Consider the following 24,272-nt stretch of genomic DNA (forward strand, 5'->3'; position numbering starts at 1 on the left):
GCTTTTTTCCTTCATGAAGTCCTAAATTCTGGTATTTTGCCAGGTAAGTGGGAACTTAAAAAACCAACCACCCTCCACCCCACTCCTTATATATGGACATGGCTACTATGATCAGTTAAACTTCACCTGGTAGTTAACACTTCATTCTATTGTCTTAACTAGTTGCTGGCAGAATTAAGCCAAGTACTTTTCCAACTCAACTGGAAAAGGACTCTTGGAAAGCTTATACCTAGTTTCCTCCAAACTTTACCTGGTGTGCATTTTTCCATTACTGATTTTGCTCTAAGTATTCTTTTGCTGTAATAAATCTTAGACGTAAAACTATATGCTAGGCCTGAGTCCAACCAGTGAATCATGAAACCAAGGAGACTTCCAAGATACACCTGTAAGCACACTTATCAAATATAACTTTTGCTGACATACTCACATTTTTATTTCCATTCTTTTTTTTCTGATCAGTTTCTTAACACAAATTTGGATCGTAGCATACATCTAGTCTTGTCTTGCGTCCCTTTTTTTTTTTTACTTGCTACATTGTTTTATTTATAGAAAATAAATATACATTTTTTTAAATAGGTTCCACGCCCAACAGAGGGCTCGAACTCATGACCCCGAGATCAAGAGCCACATGCTCTATGGACTGAGCCAGTCATGCACCCCTATATATATTTATCTACATGAATTTAAGTTTTTGAGCAGTAGTTAGCACAGATGCATAGCCAAAGGCCCTGCCATAAACAGATGTGGAGTTTGCAATGTGTTTAGTTTTGTTTGTATCATTAATGAGATATAACTCACATACCATAAAATTCACCATTTTAAAGTGTACAGTTCAATGGGTTTTAGTATGTGTAACCATCACCATGATATAATACCAGCATACTTTTATCGCCCCCCAAAAAACCCCAAATTCATTAGCTATGAATTCCCTATTTCCCTGAACCTCTAGTCTACTCTCTTCTCTGTGGTATATACTCCCTTTAAAAAAATTTTTCAGGGAACCTGGCTGGCTCAGTCAATAGAGCATGTGATTCTTCTTCTCAAGGTCATGAGTTCAAGCCCCACACTGGGCACAGAGATTACTTAAAAAATAATAAAGGAATTTTTTTCATGAGTTACATTTCCTGATGTCACGAAATATTCTTGAAAAAATACACACTAATCCACTAGAAATATGATATACTTACTCAATTCTCTATTAAGAAATTTAGATGTAGCCAATCATGATAAACCAGATATAAAGCAATACACCAAAGTTTTGAGTCAAATACTTACTTAAAATATACCTCTATTATAACAGCAAAACAACCTTAAGGTTTTTATACTCAGTAACTAAATACCTCCAAGTGACCAATTTCCATCAGCACCAGGATTCATAAAACACTCACGTGACTTCACTTTCACTCACTGGGTATTCTTAAACCTTTGCCAATACATAAAATTAAAAAAAAAAAAATAGGGGCACCTGGTGCCTCAGTCAGTTAATCATCTATTGATTTCAGCTCAGGTCATGATCTCATGAGTTCCATTAGAAGGCTTAACTAACAACAAAGTTCCTGAGCAAGGAAGAGTCTCTAAAAAAAAAAAAATCACTCCACCTATAGCACAATATGAAAAGAAAGGATGAGGCGCCTGGGTGGCTCAATCGGTTAAGTATCCAACTTTGGCTCAGGTCATGATCTCATGGTCTGTGAGTTCGGGCCCCATGTTGGGCTCTGTGCTGACAGCTCTGAGGCTGGAGCCTGCTTCAGATTCTGTGTCTCCCTCTCTCTCTGCCCCTCCCCCACCCCCACTCCTGCTCTGTCTCTCAAAAAAATGAGTAAATGTTAAAAAAAAATTAAAAAAAAAAAAGGGATGTGGCATCAGGCTAAAATTCACCATTTATTCGTTGTGCAATCTTACACAAATTATTTAACATCTCTGGGTCAGTTTTCTCATCTGAAAAATACAAAATCCAACATGCTTATGTTTATGACCATGATTATGAAACAGAATGGATAATACAATGTCAACACTTGCCCACTCCCTCAAAATTGTTTTTAAGTTATTCTAAAAGCTACCTGTAAGACATGGTTGTTTTCCAATGCCTGGCTGTAACTTTTAAAAAATACCAATTAATCAAAGCTTGCAATGGAAAAAATACTAATCACATGCCTTGAGTATTTTTAGTTCCTTCCTTCCTTCATTAAACAATTGATTAGCTGGGGTACCTGGGTGGCTCAATCAGTTAAGCACATGAATTTTGATTTCTGCTCAGGTCATCATCTCAGTTCATGGGTTTGAGCCCCTTAACAGGCTCCATGCTGACAATGCAAAGACTGCTTACAATTCTCTCTCTGCCCCTCCCATGCACCCACTTGATCACGCGCTCTCTCTCTCTCTCTCTCTCTCGAAATAAACAAAAAAACTTTAACAAATTATTATTATTAGCTTAATTTGTAGCCAGGAATTATTAAAATACAGGTGCTAGAAGAGTATCGTGGTAGATGAAATAAGTCAGAGAAAGACAAATACCATAGCATTTCATTCATGTGGAATTTAAGAAACAAAGAAGAAAAAAAAAAGAAAAAACAAAAAACAATCTTAACAACAGAGAGCAGGGTAAGTGGGTGAAATAGGTAAAGGGAATTAAGAGTACACTCATCTTGCTGAACACTGAGTAATATACAGAATTGTTGAATCACTGTATTGTATGTACACATGAAACTAACATAAAACTATATATTTACTGTACTGCAATTAAAATTAAATTAAAAAAAATACAGGTGCTAGGATTATAGTACTGAACAAGACCAAGTCCCTGCCCTCAATGGAACTTGGCATTCTCCTGCAGAGAAAGACCTACAAATTAAACCAGTAAATGCTATAACAAAAAATAAATTGGAGAGTATCAGTTGATACTGCAGAGGGGATGAATAAATGAAGATAAAACAGCTTCTCTAAGATGTTTCTTAGCAAAATATGAATAAAGTGGAACAAGGAGAGCAAGCATTCTCTAAACAGAGTGTAAGACCAAAATCTCTGAGAACTGGCAGTGCTGTAAAACATATGTAACACGAATTACAGCTTTAGCATGAACACCTGACAGTCCCAAACAAATTGAAAAATGCTTTACGTATCACCAAACTATGCTCCATGGGGCAGAGATGTTTTACACTGACCTTGTGTCCAATTCCCCAAACCTTAAAACATTTGAATACTCCCAACCAATAGTAAAGTAAATGGATACTTTATCTCTAACAGAGATAAAGGAATCAATGCAGCAATCAACTAGGGAACTTTTCCACCAAATCCAGTCTAAAGACTAAGGATGAACATCAAGAACACCACCCTGGGCAAATTGAAAGCAAAGGCATGTTAATACGGCAACAGGTTGAATGACTATTATAATTACTTACGAATATTTTTAAGTAAATGGATACACCATTCATGGACTAGAAAAAAGTCAGTATTATGAAGATGTCAAAATGTTCCTCAGAATGACCTGAACACTCAACACGATTCTAATCAAAAGCCCAGAAAAACTTTTTTCAATTGACAAGGTGATTTTAAAATCAGTAAAAATGCAGGGGGTGCCTGGGTGGCTCAGTCAGTTAAGCGTCCGACTTCAGCTCAGGTCATGATCTCACAGTTCATGAGTTTGGCCCCACAGCCAGTTTGGGATTCTCTCTCTCTGCCCCTCCCTCACTCATGCTCTCTCCTGCTTGCTCTCAAAATAAACTTTAAAAAACATATAAATAAATAAAATAAAATCAGTAAAGATAATCTGAAACTAAAGTAACATTGTACATTAATTACACTCAAATTGGGAAATAAATAAAATCAGTAAGGCTATACCAAAAAAAAAACAAAAAACACAACACCCAGAACAATTAAAAAAAAAAAAAAAAACAATTCAGTTGGGTGATACTACTTGATTTCAAACCTTAGCATAGTGTGGGGTGCCTGGTGGCTCAGTCAGTAAAGCATGCAAATGCTGATCTCGGTGTTTTAAGTTCGAGCCCCACACTGGGTAGAGATCACTAAAAAATAAAATCTTTCTTTCTTTTCTTTTTAACGTTTATTTATTTATATTGAGAGAGACAGAGACAGTACCTGAGCAGGGGAGGGGCAGAGAGAGAGAGGGAAAGAGAGAATCCCAAGCAGGATCCATGCTGTCAGCAGAGCCTGATGTGGGGCTCAAACTCACGAACTGTGAGATCATGACCTGAGCCGAAACCAAAAGTTGGACGCTTAAGCAACTGAGCCACCCAGGCGCCCCTTAAAAATAAAAGCTTAAAAAAAAAAAAAGAGTGAAAGACAGTACTGGTGTAAAAGACACACCAATCGGTGAAATGAAAGAGTGCAGATTTTCTTCCCCTCGATTTTTGATAAAGATAAATGGTAAAAAAGGAGAAATCATAATCTTTACAATTACTGGTGCTGCAACAAATGGCACTTATACGGAAAAAAAATCTACTATCTCACAGCATACTCAAAATGGATCACAGGTATAAATAAAAAAAGCTAGGGATGCTGGGGTGGCTCAATCAGTTGAGCGTGAAACTCTTGATCTCAGCTTGGATCTTGATCTCAAGGTCATGCGTTCAAGCCCCACGTTGGGGTCCACACTGGGCATGGAGCCTACTTTAAAAAAGAAAAAAAAAGCTATAAAATGTCTTAAGAAAGGACAAGAAAAGCTTTGCTACCTTAGGAAGGGAAAAAATTTTCATACAAGGATCCAAAAAACATAAATCATAAAAGAAAAAAATGTAAATTATACTTCACTGCTGCTTTCTGAAGAACACTACTAAGAAAATTAAAAAGCAAGCCACATACTAGGAGAAATAGTCCTAAAACAGACCTGTATCCAGATGTTTTAATTCGATAAGGCAAACCACCCAATTAAAAAATAGACAGGGATGGGGCGCCTGGGTGGCGCAGTCGGTTAAGCGTCCGACTTCAGCCAGGTCACGATCTCACGGTCCGTGAGTTCGAGCCCCGCGTCAGGCTCTGGGCTGATGGCTCAGAGCCTGGAGCCTGTTTCCGGTTCTGTGTCTCCCTCTCTCTCTGCCCCTCCCCCGCTCATGCTCTGTCTCTCTCTGTCCCAAAAATAAATAAACGTTGAAAAAAAAAATTTAAAAAATAGACAGGGACACCTGGGTGGCTCAGTCAATTAAAGCATCTGACTCTTGATTTCAGCTGAGGCCATGATCTCATGGTCTGCTGAGATCAAGCCCCAGGTCGAGCTCCACGATGACCATATGGAGCCTGCTTGCAATTCTCTCTCCCTCTATCTCTCTGCCCCTCTGCCACTTGTGCTCTCTCTCTCTCTCTCCAAAATAAATATTTTTTAAAAATAAAAACTAGGGGCGCCTGGGTGGCTCAGTCGGTTAAGCCTCCGACTTCAGCTCAGGTCATGATCTCGCGGTCCGTGAGTTCAAGCCCCGCGTCGGGCTCTGGGCTGATGGCTGATGGCTCAGAGCCTGGAGCCTGCTTCTGATTCTGTGTCTCCCTCTCTCTCTGCCCCTGCCCCATTCATGCTCTGTCTCTCTCTGTCTCAAAAATAAATAAAACGTTAAAAAATAAATAAATAAATAAAAACTAAATTTAAAAAATAGGCAAAAAATTTCAAGATACTTCACAAAAGATATAAAAATAGACAAAAAGCAAATGAAAAGATGCTAATCATTAGTTGTTTGGAAAATAAAATTTAAACTCACCAGGAGACACTCCTATACTAGACTATCCAAAAGACTAAAACTATCAAGTGTTGGTGAAAGTATGGAGCAACTAGAACTCTCTCACTCATTGCTTGTAGGAATGTAAAATGACACAACCATTTTGAAAAACAATTTGGCAGTTTCTTATGAAGTTGAAAATTCAGCCATTTATCCCTAATTACCCAAGCCACATGAAAGTATAATGTTCACAAGAAGCCTGTACAGAAATGTTCATAGTAGCTTTATTCACAATGGCTAATAGTTGAGAGCATCTCGAACATTCACCCACCCTTAGGTCACTGGGCAAACTGTAATTATGTCCATATGGTGGAATAAAACTGCCATAAAAGTGAGCAAAATACTAATACAATAATATGGATGGAATCTCATTAACATTATGCTAAGCAAAAGATATGAGACACAAAAGGGTACAAATTATTTCACTTATATGAAATAACCAGAAAAGACAAAAGACAAACTAATTTATAAGAGCAGAAAGACCAATAGCTTTCTAGGACAGGGTTAAGGGGTAGAGAGAAACTGCAAAAGGGCATAAAGAAACTCGTCAGGATGATGAAAATGTTCTAGATCTTGATTGTGGTGCTAGGTTACATACATCTGTTAAAACTCCTTGAGTTCTATGTTTAAAATTGGGAACATTTTAATTCATGCAAATTATGCCTTAAAAAAACCTGAGTAAATGTAATTCATCCATTCATTATTTAAATATAAAATTTTACTTTGCATATAACATTCAGCAAACTGAATAAAAATCGTAATACAAATCATTTCTAAGATTCAAGTATGAATCAATACACTGAAGTCTGAAGTATGACTCTTGGAATCACACAAAAATTCCTGTTTATATTCACTATATATTTATTCAACACCTACTTACCATATGACAAGACAGTATGAACTGTATAAAGAAAGACAGAAGTTCAGCACAGAGAGAGAAGCCCATATGTAACTGCACAGGATGATGAGATGTTTAAAACTTACGTTGTTAGCAAGAATGCCCCATCACCACATCTTTCCAGAGCCTTTCGTGCAGGAGGTTTTGCTGCAAATTCTACAAAACCTTTTCCTGTAGCTCTACCACGATCATCCACAACCACAACGGCTTTCTCTACTGGACCAAACTGGGAAAATGCTTGCTCTAGAAGCTCATTGGAAACAACCGGCGAGAGGTTCTTGACAGTTAGGGCTGCTCCATGTGTAGCAAAACGAATTCGGAGAGGTCTGCTCTTCAAAATGGTGCCATCCAGCTCTGCTTTTGCAATTTCAGCCAGTGTTCTGGATTCCTTTTTAGGAGGAAAAATCACTTTTTAAAGATGATAGTAATAAACACAAATACTTTTAAATAGTGGTTTCTAGGGAGAAGAGCTGGGTAGCTTTTGGAAATGGCTGATAGGGTCACTTTGTTTTGTGTCTTTCGATTTTCGTATCACATGCATTTTATTAAGTGTTCAAAAAATAACTGTAAACATTTTAATTAGAAAATCCCAACCCCAATGTCCCAAGTCATCAAAGGTGGTCTACTCATACACAAATTACCAGCTATTAAATATTCACAACAGTATCTTTTTTAAATCTCTTACATATATTAAAAGAAAATCATAATTACTTTTTGAGACCAAGCACCGGTTACTAGAAGCTATTACTGAACAGAATAATTTTCAGTATATACTGTTTTTTGATATTTATATCTTTTATTAAAACAACCCACCTCTCCAATGCTACACAAATCCCCTTTCCTCTTTCATTTTTTACATTTCCTATGAAAACTACTATTAGATGTTGTTAACCAGGTCTCCTGAAAATACTTTCATGGGCTACACATTTCTCCATTATATTGAGAGAAGCAAACACATACATTCATGGGCTGTAAGAGTTATCTCCATTATACAGAAAATCAAGTGCACACCCGTTTATAAACTAGAAAATATGTTCAATGCTGAAACCACAAGAGAACTTCCTTCTTGAAGAATTCAAAGTTGGTATAGAATACAGACATCTAAACATAATCAACAAACAAGTTTAATATAAGTATGTTCTTTTCCTTTGTGTTGTGAGAACTCTACAGTGAGAATTTAAACAGGTTTTATATGCATTTGTAGTAAGAGTAAAAATATACTGTCTTATGAAAAAAGTCCTAAGGTCACAACAGATCTTTATTTAATACCTAAAATACAACAACTTTAAATTACTACAACTTACACAAAAATCTACAGAACTAATTTTACAAAGACAAGTCTAACCTTTTTTTTTAATGTGTATTTATGAGAGAAAGAGCACGAGCAGAAGAGGGGCAGAGAGAGGACAAAGGATCCAAAGCAAGCTCTGTGCTGACAGCAGAGAGCCCGACACAGGGCTCAAACTCACCAACTGTGAGATCATGACCTGAGCCGAAGTCAGATGCTTAACTAACTGGGCCTCGGGGTGCCCCAACAAATCTAACCTTTTTACAGATACTCAAAATGGCTACTTTTTAAAAATGTTTTTATTTATTTTTGAGACAAAGAGAGACAGAGCATGAGCAGGGGAGGGGCAGAGAGACAGGGAGACACAGAATCTGAAGCAGGCTCCAGGCTCTGAGCTGTCAGCACAGAGCCTGACGCAGGGCTCGAATGCATGGATTGTGAGATCATGACCTGAGCCGAAGTTGGATGTTCAACCGACTGAACCACCCAGGTGCCCCTCAAAATGGCTATTTTTTTAAAAATTACCCTTAGAAATTTTTAATTAAAATTACTCTTAACATAGTAATACCAGCAAACATTTAATAAATATCTAACAGGGGATAGGCACTTTGCACCTAATCTGTCATATGACCCAACAACTCTTAAGAGGTAGATTTTAAGAATGAAGTCTTGAATTAAAATGCTGTTAAGTATGGAGTGCCTGGGTAGCTCAGTCAGTTAAGAACCTGACTTCTGAAGCTCAGTTCACAATATCACAGTTTGTGAGTTGGAGCCCCGCGTCGGGCTTTGTGCTGACAGTGCAGAGCGTGCTTCAGATCCTCTGTCTCCCCCTCTCTCTGCCCTTTCTCTGCTCACTCTCTCTCAAAAATAAACAAATATTAAAAATAAGAAGAATGCTGTTAAGTTTAATTGGGAATGGGAAGGGACAGAAGGAAATTTCAAGAGATGGTAACATTCTCTATCCTGATAGTTTGAATTAAACAAATGTTATTTATCTAAAATCACCAAATTGTACACTGAAAATTTGTTCATTTTGCTGTATGCAGAGGTCAAATACCTCAAAAATAATATTGGACTCTAGTTACTAGTAAGCATGCTGGATGGGCGCCTGGGTGGCTCAGTCGGTTGAGCATCCGACTTCGGCTCAGGTCATGATCTCACGGTTCGTGAGTTCGAGCCCCGCGTCAGGCTCTGTGCTGACAGCTCAGAGCCTGGAGCCTGCTTCAGATTCTGTGTCCCCCGCCCCGTCTCTCTCCGCCCCACCCCTGCTTGTGCTCTGCCTTTCAAAAATGAATAAACATTAAAAAAAAAATTTTAATAATAAGCATGCTGGAGTGTTTAAGAGTCAAGAACTGATGGATGAAAAGATGAATAGATATGTGAAAAACACATTATAAGAAAACTTAAGTATGAATCTAGATGGTGGATCTATGGATGTTCATTTCTATGTATCTGAAATTTTTCATAATAAAATGTTAGGGGTAGAAGAATAAAGAGAACTTGGTGAGGACTTTCTAAAAGTGAAAAGTGCTTCCAGAGGATGTCTCCTCTTCAAATTCAGTCAAGTATAATCACAATGTCATATATTTTGTTTTTCCACAGAGGAAGCAGAAAATCCCCAATTTTTATGTTAAATCAAGTAATTTTTTTTACAGTTGGCAATGAATTCAATTTTTAATACTTTTGAGCCAAATGAAATGTTTATGCTGTCAGGAATTTTCAATGCCATGATCCTTCTTCAAAGTTTACACTCTTCATGGTTTTAAATAATCCCACACCGGAGTTTCTCAACTTTAGCACTATTGACATTATGGGCAAGATAATTCTTGGGGGGGGGGGGGAGGGAGGGGGTCTGTGCATTACAGGAGACTTAATAAGCCAATAGAAACAACCCCCACTTCTGACAATGAAAGATGTCTCCAGACATCGTCAAATGTCCCCTGGGAAGCAGAACCACTCCATGTAAGAACCACTGCTGTTGGGGCACCCAGGTAGCTCAGCTGATTAAGCTTCAGGTCTTCATCTCAGGGTGGTAAATTCAAGCCCTGCATTGGGCTCCATGCTGGGTACAGAGCCTACTAAAAAAGGGGGGGGTTGCAATGCCTGGGTGGCTCAATCAGTTAAGCCTCCGCTTAACTCTTGGTTTCAACTCAGGTCATGATCTCACTGTTTGTAAGGTTTGTGAGATGGAAGGACAAAGAGCCTCCTTGGGATTCTCTCCCTTTCAGTAGGCCCCTCCCCCACTGGCATGCATGTGCTCAAAAACCACTGCTGTAAATCTGTACTAAAGTATCTGTAAAATCAATTAAAATTATGTGTTTGAAATGAAACCAAATATTTGTTTACTTCATGACTCAGAATAATGATACCGAGGTAACTTTTACTAAGCAGGTAGTATATTCCAGCTCTTCATTATTTTATATATATTCACAAATATGTATGCATTATCTTCTACTGGTCTCATCAACAATCTTATAAAGTGGGTTATTACTATCCCCACTTCACTTATAGGTAAACAGGCCTAGAGAGGTTGAAACAACTTGCCAAAAAATCTGGCCATTTGCAGCAACGTGGAAGGAACTGGAGGGTATTATGCTAAGTGAAATCAGTTGGTCAGAGACAGACATATACCATATGTTTTCACTCTTATGTGGTTCCTGAGAAACTTGTAAGACCATGGGGAGGGGAAGGGGGAAAAAAAAAGTCACAGAGAGGGAGGGAGGCAAACCATAAGAGACTATTAAATACTGAGAACAAACTGAGGGTTGATGGGGGATGAAGGAAAGGGGAAAGTGGGTGATGGGCACTGAGGAGGGCACTTGTGAGGATGAGCACTGGGTGTTGTATGGAAACCAATTTGACAATAAATTATATTTAGTAAAAACAAACAAAAGAAATAAGTTGCCAAAGATCTATACAAAATTCATAATCTCTACCAAATACATCATAAATCCCTCCTTTCAGCTAGTGTCCCAGCATTACTCTGTATAAAAAGTACAAGTACAGGTTCTTAACTAAAAATAATACAAAAAGTATCAAGAAACTAGGTGACTATCCCAAGTTACAGACTGCTTGTAATAGGGTCAAATGATGTACATTGGATCCTTTCCAAAGGCTCATTCCAAAGCACCTGATATTTTTCTCATTGTTCAACTAACAGTTAAAAGTTCCCACTGTAATAGTACTAATCCACTGAGATAAATTGGAAACAGCCTTCAAGTCAATCAATAGAAAGTTGATCGGGTAAATGGCAGTCCATTCATACTGTGAAATACAATATGGTCATTAAAAATCAATCTCATGACATAAAAGATACCAGATATATTAAATGAAAACCTCAAAACACGACAGAGTATATAGTATGGTTTGATTTTTATGGAAAAATGAAAGATTAACAGTGATTACATTTAATGTGTTAGGGGACAATCTTTCACTAAAATTAAAACTGTAGTAAGAAAACTTCCCTGAACTAAAAGAGCATTTGAAATTATATGCTAGACAGGCCTACTAAGGAGATTGTGCAACATCTTCTCTAATGTTTGACATTCCATAAGAAACACACAGCATTTCATACTTAAAAACAAAAAGCACGAGGGGAAAGGGTTTAATCCGCGATGACTATATTAAATTCAGTTGATTTTTAACTCTTTAATTACAACAGTGGTTCTCAAACCTTAGCAAACATAAGAATAACATGGAGGGCTAGCTAAAACCCAAGATTGAGGGCCCCAACCCACAATTTCTGTTTCAGTGGATCCTGGGTGGGCCTTAGAATTTGCATTTCCAACAAATTCCCAGTTAACTGATGAGGTGAGACAATTTTTAGATGGGGTAGTTAGCACTGCTAGCGTGAATAGTAGGGAATATAAGTGGCCTTCTGCTTACACTGGGAGGATACCTGAATCTGCTGGACAGGAACACACGTCTATAAATCACCGCTCCAGAAGTCTGGTCTACTAAAGTTAAAAGTAGGGGGAAGAAAAAGATAAAAGCAGAAACTGAGTTCAGATCAAACTAATACCAGTTTTAACAACATTAAACTAGCTGTAAAATGCACCACAGGGGCACCTAGCTGGCTCAGTCTGAGTAGTGAGCGGCTCTGGAGTTCGTGAGTTCAAGCCCCACTCTGAGTATAGAGATTACTTACATATATACATATAATATAATCTTTTTTTAAAGGTTATAATACATATAAATAATCTTTTTTTTAAAAAATGCACTACAACTTTTCAGTTAATTTATCCAATCTAAATTGTCAGTAACAAGCCAAAACCTAAAAAGAAGCTTTTAGGTCTAAAATTCCACAAAATGTATCCAAAATAAACAGTCTATTTCAACCCTAAAGTACCACAGGCTCACATCATAATATGGCTTTATGATCTTATGAGGAAATGCCACTTAAATTCTTTTTCCCAACCATTACATATGAGCAATGCTGACCCTATAACAGCTCAAAAATGTTGTCTCACCTTACCAATTAACTGGAAAACGACAACTACCAGTGTAAGACAATTTATTTGCATTTAGTATTTCCAGGGGCATCTGGGTGGCTCAGTCAGTTAAGCCTCCAATTTCAGCTCAGGTCATGATCTCTAGGTTCTTGAGCTCCAGACCCACATGGGGCTCTGTCTGATGGCTCAGAGCCTGGAGCCTGCTTCAGATTCTGTGTCCTCCCTCTCTCTGCCCCTCCCCCTCTCGGGCTCTGTCTCTCTCTCTCTCTCAAAAAATAAACATTAAAAAAATTGTTTTGGGGTACCTGGGTGACTCAGTTGGTTAAGTGTTCGACTCCAGCTCAGGTCATGATCTTACAGTTTGTGGATTCAAGCCCCGCATCGGGCTCTGTGCTGACAGCTCAGAGCCTGGAGCCTGCTTTGGATTCTGTGTCTCCCTCTCTCTTTGCCCCTCCCCCATTCTCTCTCTCTCAAAAATAAACATTAAAATTTTTTAATTGTTTTTTAAATGAAAATATAATCTAAAAATATATATCAGATAAAATTATGCCACTATTTAGAGCCACTACACCACCACTACACACTACAGCCACTATATCATTACTTACGTTCAGATCAGGTATACACTATGTTGTTTTCCTAAGCAGAAAGATACATAACTCAGAAATACTTAAAGCTTTTAAATTTACCTGTTTATCATAGAGCTCAGATTAAACAGTAAAGTTATCCATAAAGTCAAATCTTTTAAGCTAAATTCTAATTTCCTACTGGCAAATTTTTAACATTCCTACACCAAAAAATAACATGACAGGTTTAGAGGAGCATATCCCAAAGGAGCAGACAACAGCAGCCCCTCCCACCTCCCCATTTCATAATCCCATTAAGACTTTTTTTTAAAAAGAAACTAGGGGCGCCTGGGTGGCTCAGTCGGTTGAGCGTCCAACTTCGGCTCAGGTCACGATCTCACCGTCCGTGAGTTCGAGCCCCGCGTCAGGCTCTGGGCTGATGGCTCAGAGCCTGGAGCCTGCTTCCGATTCTGTGTCTCCCTCTCTCTCTGCCCCTCCCCCATTCATGCTCTCTCTCTGTCTCAAAAATAAATCAACATTAAAAAAAAATTAAAGGGGCGCCTGGGTGGCACAGTCGGTTAAACGTCCGACTTCAGCCAGGTCACGATCTCGCGGTCCGTGAGTTCGAGCCCCGCGTCAGGCTCTGGGCTGATGGCTCAGAGCCTGGAGCCTGTTTCCGATTCTGTGTCTCCCTCTCTCTCTGCCCCTCCCCCCTTCATGCTCTGTCTCTCTCTGTCCCAAAAATAAATAAACGTTGGAAAAAAAAAAAATTAAAAAAAAAAAAAAGAAACTAATAGCAATGAGTTGTGCTGTCCAACACAGTAGCCACTAACCACAGGTGGCTATTTAAATTTAAAAGTAAGTAAAATTTAAAGTTCAAATCCTCAGGCACAAGTGCTACATTTCAAGCGCTCAAGAGTCACATATGGCTAGTAGCTACTACACCGGACAGCACATACACATAGCATTTTCCATCACTACAGAAAGTTCTATTGGCAGGGCCAATAATACACTAAAGGAGAAAGGATTCTTAGTAGCTTTAAAGACAGAAAGGAGTAAGATTTTTCCATGTTAAGATATTTACTATTGGCTTATTTTTAAGTGCAAGGCTCCCAAAACAAAGGGAAATGGAGTCCCACCATTCTTCCTCCCGAATGTAAACTTTAGAACAGACCAACATGGTGCCAGAAGCTAAAGACTATGAAAATGTTAAATAACATCCTTTTGGAAAGTTTACTAAAAGTTGCCTAACCTCACTTCCTTTAAAATAGCTTTTGGATTTATATTAAAAATAACTTTACCAAATGACAGGCTGTTTCCCTACTGTCCTAAAGGTAATGATTTATAATTTTATGTTTAAAACGCACTGATTATTTAACTTGAATTTCAAGGACATTTTCAGGTCTCATTAATATTCTATGAAGATTTACCCTTCTCTTGAAGCCATTTAAGATTTTAGATGTTCAAACGTTCTCCCTAAAAAAAATACAATGTCACAAAATTACAATCAATTCTGTCTACATATTAAAATTTTGCCTGGGTCAATCATGAAGAGAACGCAATTTTGAAAGTTAAAGTTCCAAAAAGAAGCTTCCACAAACTGCAAAGCACATAAAATTTGAGGGTCAAACTAGAAAGGCAACACACGCAGAAAAAGTACTTGTGTAAAAATGTCTCCAACAAAGTTATTTTCTTGGGGAAAAAGCCTAGCATCTAAATATGAATTACATTGAAGCTGTGTAAGTGACAATGATTCACCACAAAGCACTCAGGAAAACTGAAGAGCGTAGATATTTGCCCTGTTAAGAAGAGTATACCCTCGCTGTTTGATGAATTTTTTTGTTCGATGGAAGGGAGGCACAATTTTTGCATGATATCGGAAAAGATCTGGACTAAAAAAAAGGTAAAATGTGTACTCTTCCAGCAACAAAACATGACCATAAAATATTAAATATATTTATATATGATTTTATATATATAATTCATCCCCCCCCCAAAAAAAAACAACGTAGAAACTTCCAGAATGTTTGGGAGAGGACGCATATTACATTAGCTATCCGATAATCCAACGCCGTCCAGATACTGCAGCGTTTCAGAACTAGGCGGTTTAAGATGTGCTGCGCTGAGGCGGGGTGAGAAACGACACGGTTTACCTTTACACGCTTCCAAGTCTGGCTGAAACCAGGGAGATCGTTCGGAAAACGTTTTTAAGAAGCGAGTCCGCTGGCTGCTCTTCCATGCCCCACGAAATTTCTGGTGAGACCGGAGCTGCCCTTCCAAATCCGTATCTAAGGCCCTCACGACACAGTTTCGCCGGGAGAAGTCTCACCCCAAAACACGGCGGCCCCCTCCCCTGCCCCCGGTGGGAAGCAGGCGACGGGAACCCCTAGGCGGGGGAGCCGCAGCCCCCGGAGCGCGGGCCAGCGGAGGCCGCCGCGCGCACAGCCGAAACGTCGGCGACGGCCACGGCGGAGGGCCGGGGAGCCCGGGCCCGCTCGTCGGAAACACGGGGCTACCACGCCGCGCCGGGGGAAGACCGGGACGACAGGCGCCGCGATGCTCACAGGCCACAGAAAGGGCCGCGGCTGCGCCCAGGGCTTTCGCCGAGGCGTCCGGCGTGGAGGCTGCCTGCGGCGCCCCGCTCCCTCACGCCCCCTTCCCCGGACAACGCTGCGGCCGGGCCCGACACTCACCAAACGGATGAAGCCGAAGCCACGGTCCCGATTGATGAAGACCTCGCTGGGCTCGCCGTAGCGCTCGAAGAGCCGCTTGAAGTCCTCCTCCGTGATGTCCGTGGGCAAGTTCCCCACGAAGAGGCGGCAGCGCTGCGTGTACGTTTTCTCGCCCGGCTTGAGGAAGCTCTTGATGTCGATGGTGAAGCCCATCTCCTCGTCGGGGTGGTCCTCCGGGGGCACCGGGGCAGGTGGCGCCGGCTCCCCAGCCAGCGCGAGCGCCATGGCGGCCGTCGGCTCGCTCTCGCCTGCCGCAGACTCCAGAGCGCGAAGGCGGGCCGGGTTTTTCTCAATGCGTACTTGCTTCAGGTTTCCTCTTAACATCATCTTAGTGAGTTCACTTATACCGGATAGAATTCTAGATCTATAGCCGTATCACTATATATACCTACAGAGACGGAATCTGGAAGGACAAAGTCAGAGAAGACACCTAGGTCGCCACGCCGGCTGCCCTACCCCGAAGGACTCACGCCCGAGGCGGCTGCACGTTCAAAATGGCGCTGCCACAAGCCGCAGCTACAAGAAGAGACGCCGGCCGTAAGTCCCGCCCCACCGCAAAGGCCGGCGCCGGAGCTGACGCGCCTGCGCAGTATCGGCGCTAACCGGCACGGTAGCTAGCGTGCGCCGGAGCGCGACGTTACTAGAGCTGCGGGTTCAAGCAAGCTCCTAGACTGGCGGAAATGCGGTTTCCTGACCTAAGTTAGCTAGCCGAGTGTTGGACTGCGTCGGGTGAAAATTTGTGCGATGTGTGCAGCAGTGTGTGAAAACACAGTGATTGGGGAACATCCATATTTTAAATATCCTGCTCAATTTTCAGTGACTATGAAAAAATGAAAATTTGCAGATTTTATGCATAGCCTTGAAGAAGATGTTTCCCACTAATTGAAACACGTAAAAACACATTTATTTCAGCCCGTTTCGACAGCAAGCTTTTTATTATATTTACTGAGACTATAAAATAATTGTGCTATTGATTATTCACCTCAGAGAAGGACTCCATGAAATTGCTTATGAAATTCTGAACTCTTACGGACCACATTCTGTGAGAAGGGTCAACATTTTCTATAAGGGGCCAGACTGCAAATATTTTAAGATTTGTGAGCCATACAGCGTGTGCCAAACTACTCGGTTCTGCCCAGTACCTCTCCTGGCACATGGGCAGGTACTCTTCAGTGAGTGTTAAAAAGAAATGAATTCACACTCTGAAAAACATTTCAGTAGTTTCTCATGAAACTAAACATATGCTTCCTTTAGGGTTGCCTGATTGGCCCAGTCCCTGAAGCGGTGATTTCAGCCCAGGTCATGATCTCCATGATAGTAGGGTGGTGAGTTCTAGCAGGCATGGAGCCGGCTTAAGATTCTCTCTCTTCTCTCTCTCTCTCTCTCTCTCTCTCTCTCTCTCCCTCCCCCCTCTCTCTCCCCCCCTTCTTTCTCTCTCTCTCCCCCCCATCCCTTCCCTTCACTCTCTCTCTCAAATAAATAAAATCTTAAAAACAACACCAAACAAACAAAAAACAAGAAAAAACAAGAAAAAGACACCTGGGTGGCCCAGTTGGTTAAGCCTCCAACTTGGGTTCAGGTCATGATCTCAAGGTTCATGGGTTGGAGCCCCACATCCATCTCTGCGTTGACAGCTCAGAGCCTGGAGCCTGCTTTGGATTCTGTCTCTCCCTATCGCTCTCTGACCCTCCCCCGCTTGTGTGCGTGCTCGCTCTCTCTCTCTCTCTCTCTCTCTCTCTCAAAAATAAACATTAAAAAAAAAGAAAAAAAGCCATATGCTTACTTTAGAAAAGCAATCCTACTCCTAACCATCCAAATGAAGTGAAAATTTGCATTCACACAAAAAAACTATATGCAAGTGTTTATAGGGGCTTTATTTGTAATTAGTAAAAACTGGAAACAATCCAAATGTCCAACTAGTGATAGGTAAACAATGGTACACTCACATAATAGAATATACTCACCAATACAAGGAATGAACTATAGAATATATATCAGTGGTTGCCAAGAGTGTGGAGGGGTGAGGGGTTAATTGCACAGAGACACAGGGAAATTTTTGGAGTGTTGAAACTATTGAGGTGGTGGCTACACAACTGTATTTACCAAAACCTGGTAAACTGTGCACTAAAAGGCTCAGCATTACTGTATCTAAATTATACTTTAAACAAAAAATTTCAAACTATCCAAAGAAATAAAAATAAAATACCATCAAGACTAATTCCTACTTACCTTAGTTGCCACCAAAATTCTAATCATCCACACTCTAATCCCCGTATAGCTCTGTAAATTCCTGAGTCTAACCCAATTCCCCGCAGCCCTCTCAGTTGCTCCAAAGCCTTCTGTTGAGTGCTTGGAATCTCACTCCCAAGTCATCAGCAAAATCCTCAATCTTTCATTTTTTTCTCTGAATATCTTCATCTTCCTGCTTTAACTGGAACATGGTTTTCCTCTGAGGACTGTTTCCCTAACAGCCAAGAAGGCTCCCTAGAAGGGGATGGGTTTTTTTCCTCTATTTATGGGTCACCAGACTTGAGGATGGGATACATTTTCCATGACCCCTTGCAAGTTGGAGAACATTTTCCCTCTCCTTTAACAAAAAACCTAGCTCCAAAAAGCTTGTGACCACATAAGCATGAGTTTATGCTCCCTCTCCCACTCTCCCTCTTCTTCACTCTCCCTTCTCCCTGTAATAGCTTTCTCACCACTCTTTAAATTTACAACCACAAATGTCAGGTAAGACCTCAGCCCCTAGTTATTTCTCTCACCTAACAATTTCAGACTATTTTCTCTCTCCTCAAACCAATACTCCTCCCTACCTCTACCCTCCCTACCCATCCCTCCTATTACAAGAATGAATTGCCAATGATCCCCTCTTAAGGCCAACCCACTGGATAACATCTTCTTTCCAAGCACTTTGCTTCTGCAGTTATCTAGTCAGTCACTAGATCTGTATTGAACTATTTCCATTTGCAAAACAAAACAAACTGTTGAAATAACTATCACCTTAAAAAAAAAGGAAAGGGGCGGGGCGCCTGGGTGGCTCAGTTGGTTAAGCGGCTGACTGCGGCTCAGGTCACGATCTCGCGGTCCGTGAGTTCGAGCCCCGCGTCGGGCTCTGTGCTGACAGCTCAGAGCCTGGAGCCTGTTTCAGATTCTGTGTCTCCCTCTCTCTGACCCTCCCCCATTCATGCTCTGTCTCTCTCTGTCTCAAAAATAAATAAACGTTAAAAACAATTTTTTTTTTAAATTAAAAAAAAAAAAAAAAGGAAAGGGGCGTCTGAGTGGCTCAGCCAGTTAAGCGTCTGACTCTTGATTTAGGCTCCAGTCATGAGCTCACAGTTCCTGGGATTGAGCCCTGTGTAAGTCTCCGTGCTGGATTCTCTCTTTCTGCCCCTCTCCTGGCTCATACTCACTCTCTCTCTCTCTCTCTCTCTCTCTCTCAAAAATAAACTTTAAAAAAAATAAATGTTTAAAAAATAAGTAATAAAAAAATCCTTCTTAGACCCATGTTGTTCTCTAGCTGTTTCTTTACTAGAGAGGAAGGAAGGAAGGAAGGAAGGAAGGAAGGAAGGAAGGAAGGAAGGAAGGAAACCCAAGAACTGTTTGTATTTTCTGTCTTCATTTGCTCATCATTTTATTTTTCCTTAAACCACATTAATTGGATGTCTATCCCCACATTCCATTCCTCTGAAACCTCTCTTGACACAATGGGCAACAGCCTCTACTTTATCAGATGCAATAGTTAAATCTCAGACTTTTCAGCAGCATTTGACATTGTAGATCCGTGCCCGAGTTCCACCATGGGAAATACCTACTTGACAGTTATTGTGCATAGTAAATGAATTATGGTCTAATCTTTGGAAAATATTCTGACCCCATAAATGTTACTATTATTGGCCACTTTTCTTCTACCTTCTTGAAACACAATTCTGTCTTCTGTACAATCATATTCTTCTGGTATTCTTTCTCTCTTATACTTCACTGGCCACTCCTCAGTCATTATGTCTTTCTTAGGAATCTTCATTTCAATTGTTGAAGAACACAGGTCTAAGTCCTTCTCTCTTCTTTAGCTACCCTCATTCCCTAGTCAGACCATCCACATCAAGGTACCTCAGAAGCATTAAAGCAGGTTTTTTAAACCTGAACACTATTTACATTTTGGACCAAATAATTATTTGATGTGCAGCAGCATCACTGGCTTCTACCAACTAGATGCCAGGCAAAATCTGCCAGGCATTATTCTAATTGCTTTGCACTTATTAACTGACTAATTTTCATAACGATCTTTGAAGGTAGATATTATTGTCATTTTTTTAGACTTTATTTTTTAGAGAAGTTTTAGATTCACAGCAAAATTAAGAGGAAGGTACAGAGATTTCCCATATATTCCTAGCTCCTACATATGCAGTCTTCTCCATTATCAGCCTAATGGACAATAATAGCACCTCTGTTACAGTTGGTGAACCTCCATTGACACATTGTGATCACACAGAGTCCAATGGGGTTCACATGGTGGTGTACGTTCTGCGGGTCTGGAAAAATTTATGATGACATGTATCCACCATTATAGTATTGTACAGAGTACTTTCAATGCCCTAACACTCCTCTGTGGGGGCACCTGGGTAGCTCAATCGGTCAAGCATCTGACTCTTGATTTCAGCTCAGGTCGTGATCTCACAGTCATGAGATCCAACCCTGACATTGGGCTCAGTGCTGGGTGTGGAGCCTGCTTGAGATTCTCTCCCTCCCGCTCCCTCTGCCCCTTCCCTGCTCTCTTAAAAAAAAAAAAAAGTAAAAAGTAAAACTGTGCTCCACCTACATCCCTCTCCCCATCCAACCTCTGGCAACCACTGATCTTTTTATTGTCTCTATAGTTTTGTCTTTTCTAGAAGTCATATAGTTGGAATCATACAGTGTGTAGCCTTTGTAGACTGCCTTCTTTCGCTTAGTAATATGCATTTAGGGTTCCTCTATGTATTTTCATGGCTAAATAGCTCATTTCTTTGTAGTATGGAATAATATTCCGTTATCTGATATTCCATTATCCATTCCAATATACCACAGTTGATTTATCCATTCACTTACTAAAGGACATCTTGGTTGTTACCAAGTTTGGTGATTATGAATGAAGCTGCCATAGATATGTGTGCAGGTTTTTGTATGGATATAAGTTTTCAACATTTTCGGGTAAATACCTAGCAGTGAGATAGCTGGATCATGTTAACAGTATGTTTAGTGTTTGAGAAACTGCCAAACTGTCTTCCGAAGTGGCTATACTTTGCATTCCCACCAGCAGTGAATGAGTGATCCTGTTTCTCCACATCTTTACTAGCATTGGTGATGTCAGTGTTCTAGATTCTGACAATTCTGCTCAGGGTGTAGTGGTATCTCCCTCTTGTTTTAGTTTGCATTTCCCAGATAATATCCATATGGAGCAGCTTTTTTCTTTTCTTTTTTAAGTTTATTTATTTATTTTTGAGAGAGAAAAAGAGTGTGAGTGAGAGAGGGGGAGAGAATCCCAAGAGGCTCCTCACTGTAAGCGCAGAGCCTGAAATGGGGCTCAAACCCACAAACTGTGAGACCATGACCTGAGCCAGAATCAAGAGTCAGATGCCTGACTGGGCCACCCAAGTGCCCATGCAGCATCTTTTTATCTGCTCACTGGCCATCAATATATCTTTTCTGAGGTGTCTGTTAAAGCCATGGGCTCATTTCTCAATCAGGTTGTTTCCTTATTGTTGAGTTTTAAAAGTTATCTGTATACTTTGGATAATAGTCCTTTATCAGATGTCTTTGGCAAATATTTTCTGGCAACCTATGGCTTGTCTTTTTATTCTCATGACAGTGTCTTTTGCAGAGTAGAAATTTAAAAAAAAAAATTTTTTTTAGGTTTATTTATTTATTTTAGAGAGACAGAGAGAGTGAGCAGGGGAGGGGCATAGAGAGATGGGGAGAGAGAATCCCAAGCAGGCTCCACACTGTCAGTGTGAAACCCGATGTGGGGCTCGAACTCACGAACCATGAGATCATGACCTGAGCTGAAACCAACAGTCGGATGCTTAACCAACTGAGCCACCCAGGCGCCCCACAATTTTTAATTTTAATGAAGTTCATCATAAATTCTTCTTTCTTTCATAAATTATGCCTTTGGTTTGGTGTTGTATCTAAAAAGTCATCACCAAACTAAAAGCCATTTAAATTTTCTTCAGGGGCACATGGGTGGCTCAGTTAAGTGTCAGACCTCGGCTCAGGTCATGATCTCATGGCTCCTGAGTTTGAGCCCCACATCAGGCTCTGTGCTGACAGCTCAGAGCCTAGAGCCTGCTTCAAATTCTGTCTCCCTCTCATCTCTGCTCCTCCCCTGCTCTCTCTCTCAAAAATAAACATTAAAAAAATTTTTTTAATGTTCTTCCATTTTTCTTCCATGGTTTTTTATAATTTTGTGTTTTAATTTAGGTCTGTGATCCATTTTGAGTTAATTTCTGTGAAGAGTGAGTGTAAGGTTTTTGTGTGTGTAGATTCTCTCCTTTGTAGAAATATGTGGATGTCCAGTTGTTCAGCACCATTTTTTGAAAAGACAATCTTTGTTCCATAGTATGTATTACCTTTGTCCTTTGCCAAAGATCAGTTGAATTGTTTTTATGATGGTCTATTTCTGGGCTCTCTATTGTCTCATTGATTTGTCTATTCTTTCTCCAGTATTTTTTTGATTAATGTAACTTTATAGTAAGTCTTGAAATTGGGTAGCATTAGTTCTCCAACTTTATTCTTTTCCTTCAATATAGTGTTGCCTATTCTGGGTCTTTTGCTTCTCCATGTATACTTAAGAATCCGATTGTCTATATCAAAAATAAAATGTGTTGGCATTTTGATTGGGATTGCATTGAATCTGTGGAACAAATTGGGAAGAACTGACATCTTTTTTTTTTTTTAACGTTTTTTATTTATTTTTGAGACAGAGAGAGACAGAGCATGAATGGGGGAGGGGCAGAGAGAGAGGGAGACACAGAACTGGAAGCAGGCTCCAGGCTCTGAGCCATCAGCCCAGAGCCCGACGCGGGGCTTGAACTCACGGACCGTGAGATCGTGACCTGGCTGAAGTCGGACGCTCAACCGACTGAGCCACCCAGGCGCCCCAAGGGAAGAACTGACATCTTGACAATATTAAGTCTTACTATCCATGAACATGAAATAATTCTCCATTTATTTAGCTTTTCTTTGATTTCATTTATCAGAGATTTGTGGTTTTCTTCATATAGATCTTGTAATTTGTTATATCTAAGTATTCCATGTTTTCAGGCACTGATGTAAATGATATTGTATTTTTAATTTCAAATTCCACTTGGTCATCGCTGGTATATTAAAAAAAGTAATTAACTTTTAAAATCATTTTTGTGTCCCGCAACCTTGCTATACTCATATCATCTGCAGACAAAGACAGTTTTATTTCTTCTTTCCCAATCTCTATGCCTTGTTTCTCCTTTTTCTGTCTTACTGCATATCTAGGACTTCTAGAACAATGTTGAATGGCAGTGGAGAGAGAGGATACCCTTTCTTTGTTCCTCATCTCAGCAGGAAACACTTGGGTTTCTTACCATAAAGCATGATGTTAGCTATAGGTTTCTTGTAGATATTCTTCAAGTTGAGGAGGTTACCATCTATTGCTAGTTTACTGAGAATTTTTTTTAAAAAATGAATGTTGGACTTTGTCAAATACCTTTTCTGCATCTATTAATAAGACCATGTGATTTTATTCTTAAGCCTGTTGATGTGATGAATTACATTAATTGATTTTTGAATGTTGAACCAGGCTTGCATACCTGAGATAAACCCACTTGCTTCTGATGTACCGTTCTCTTTACACATCGTTGGGTTCAATTTGATAATATTTTGTCAAGGATGTTTTTATCTATGTTCCTGTGAGATATTGGTTTGTAGTGTTTTTTTTTTTTCCTTGCAATGTGTTTGTCTAGTTTGGTATTAAGGTAATGTGAGCCTCATAGAATGAATTAGGAAGAATTCCTTCTGCTTCTACTCTCTGAAAGAGATTATAGAGAATTGGTATAATTTCTTTCTTACCTGTTTAGTAGACTTCACCGGTGAACCCAACTGGGACTAGTGCTTTATTTTTTGGGAGATTATTAATTATACTAGCTTGGGTAGGTCAGTCAGTGGAGTCTCCAACTCTTGACTTCAGCTCAGGTCATGATCCCAAGGTCATGGGATTGAGCCCCACATTGCGCTCTGTGTTTAGCATGGAGCATACTTAAGATTCTCTCGCTCCCTCTCCCTTTGCCCTTCCCTTGCTCATGCTCTTTCTCTCTCTCTCTCTCTCTCAAAAAAAAAAAAAAAAAAAAAATGCAGGCCTATTCAGATCGCCTATTAGTTTTTGTGTGATTTTTGGCAGACTGTTCCTTTGCAGGAATTAGTTCATTTTATCTAGGCTATCGGGGTGTCTGTGTGGCTCAGTCGGTTGAGCATCCCACTTCAGCTCAGGTCATGATCTTGCGATTTGTGAGTTCCAGCTCTGCATCAGGCTCACTGCTGTCAGAGCAGAGCCTGCTTCAGATCTTCTGTCCCCCCCACCTCTGCCCCTCCCCTGCTCTCTCAAAAAAAA

At 40.2% G+C, this 24,272-nt stretch overlaps 1 protein-coding gene across 2 annotated transcripts in view; it reads right to left on the minus strand.

Moving 5' to 3' along the window:
- Positions 1 to 16,139, minus strand: part of PSPC1 (paraspeckle component 1) — a 75,111-nt gene extending 58,972 nt beyond the window's left edge. For both annotated transcript variants that reach the window (XM_047077408.1, XM_047077401.1), the window contains exons 1-2: positions 15,617 to 16,139; positions 6,705 to 7,006 (exon numbers count right to left, since the gene is read on the minus strand). In XM_047077408.1, coding sequence (XP_046933364.1) covers positions 6,705 to 7,006; positions 15,617 to 15,982 — 668 coding nt within the window. In that variant the 5' untranslated portion in view covers positions 15,983 to 16,139. The remainder of the gene's footprint in view (positions 1 to 6,704; positions 7,007 to 15,616) is intronic.
- Positions 16,140 to 24,272: the final 8,133 nt, after the last annotated feature.

This window comes from Lynx rufus, unplaced genomic scaffold (assembly GCF_022079265.1).
Source record: "Lynx rufus isolate CCGP_SWC_20201006 ecotype Redwood Valley unplaced genomic scaffold, mLynRuf1.p SCAF_1, whole genome shotgun sequence".
NCBI lineage: Eukaryota > Metazoa > Chordata > Mammalia > Carnivora > Felidae > Lynx > Lynx rufus.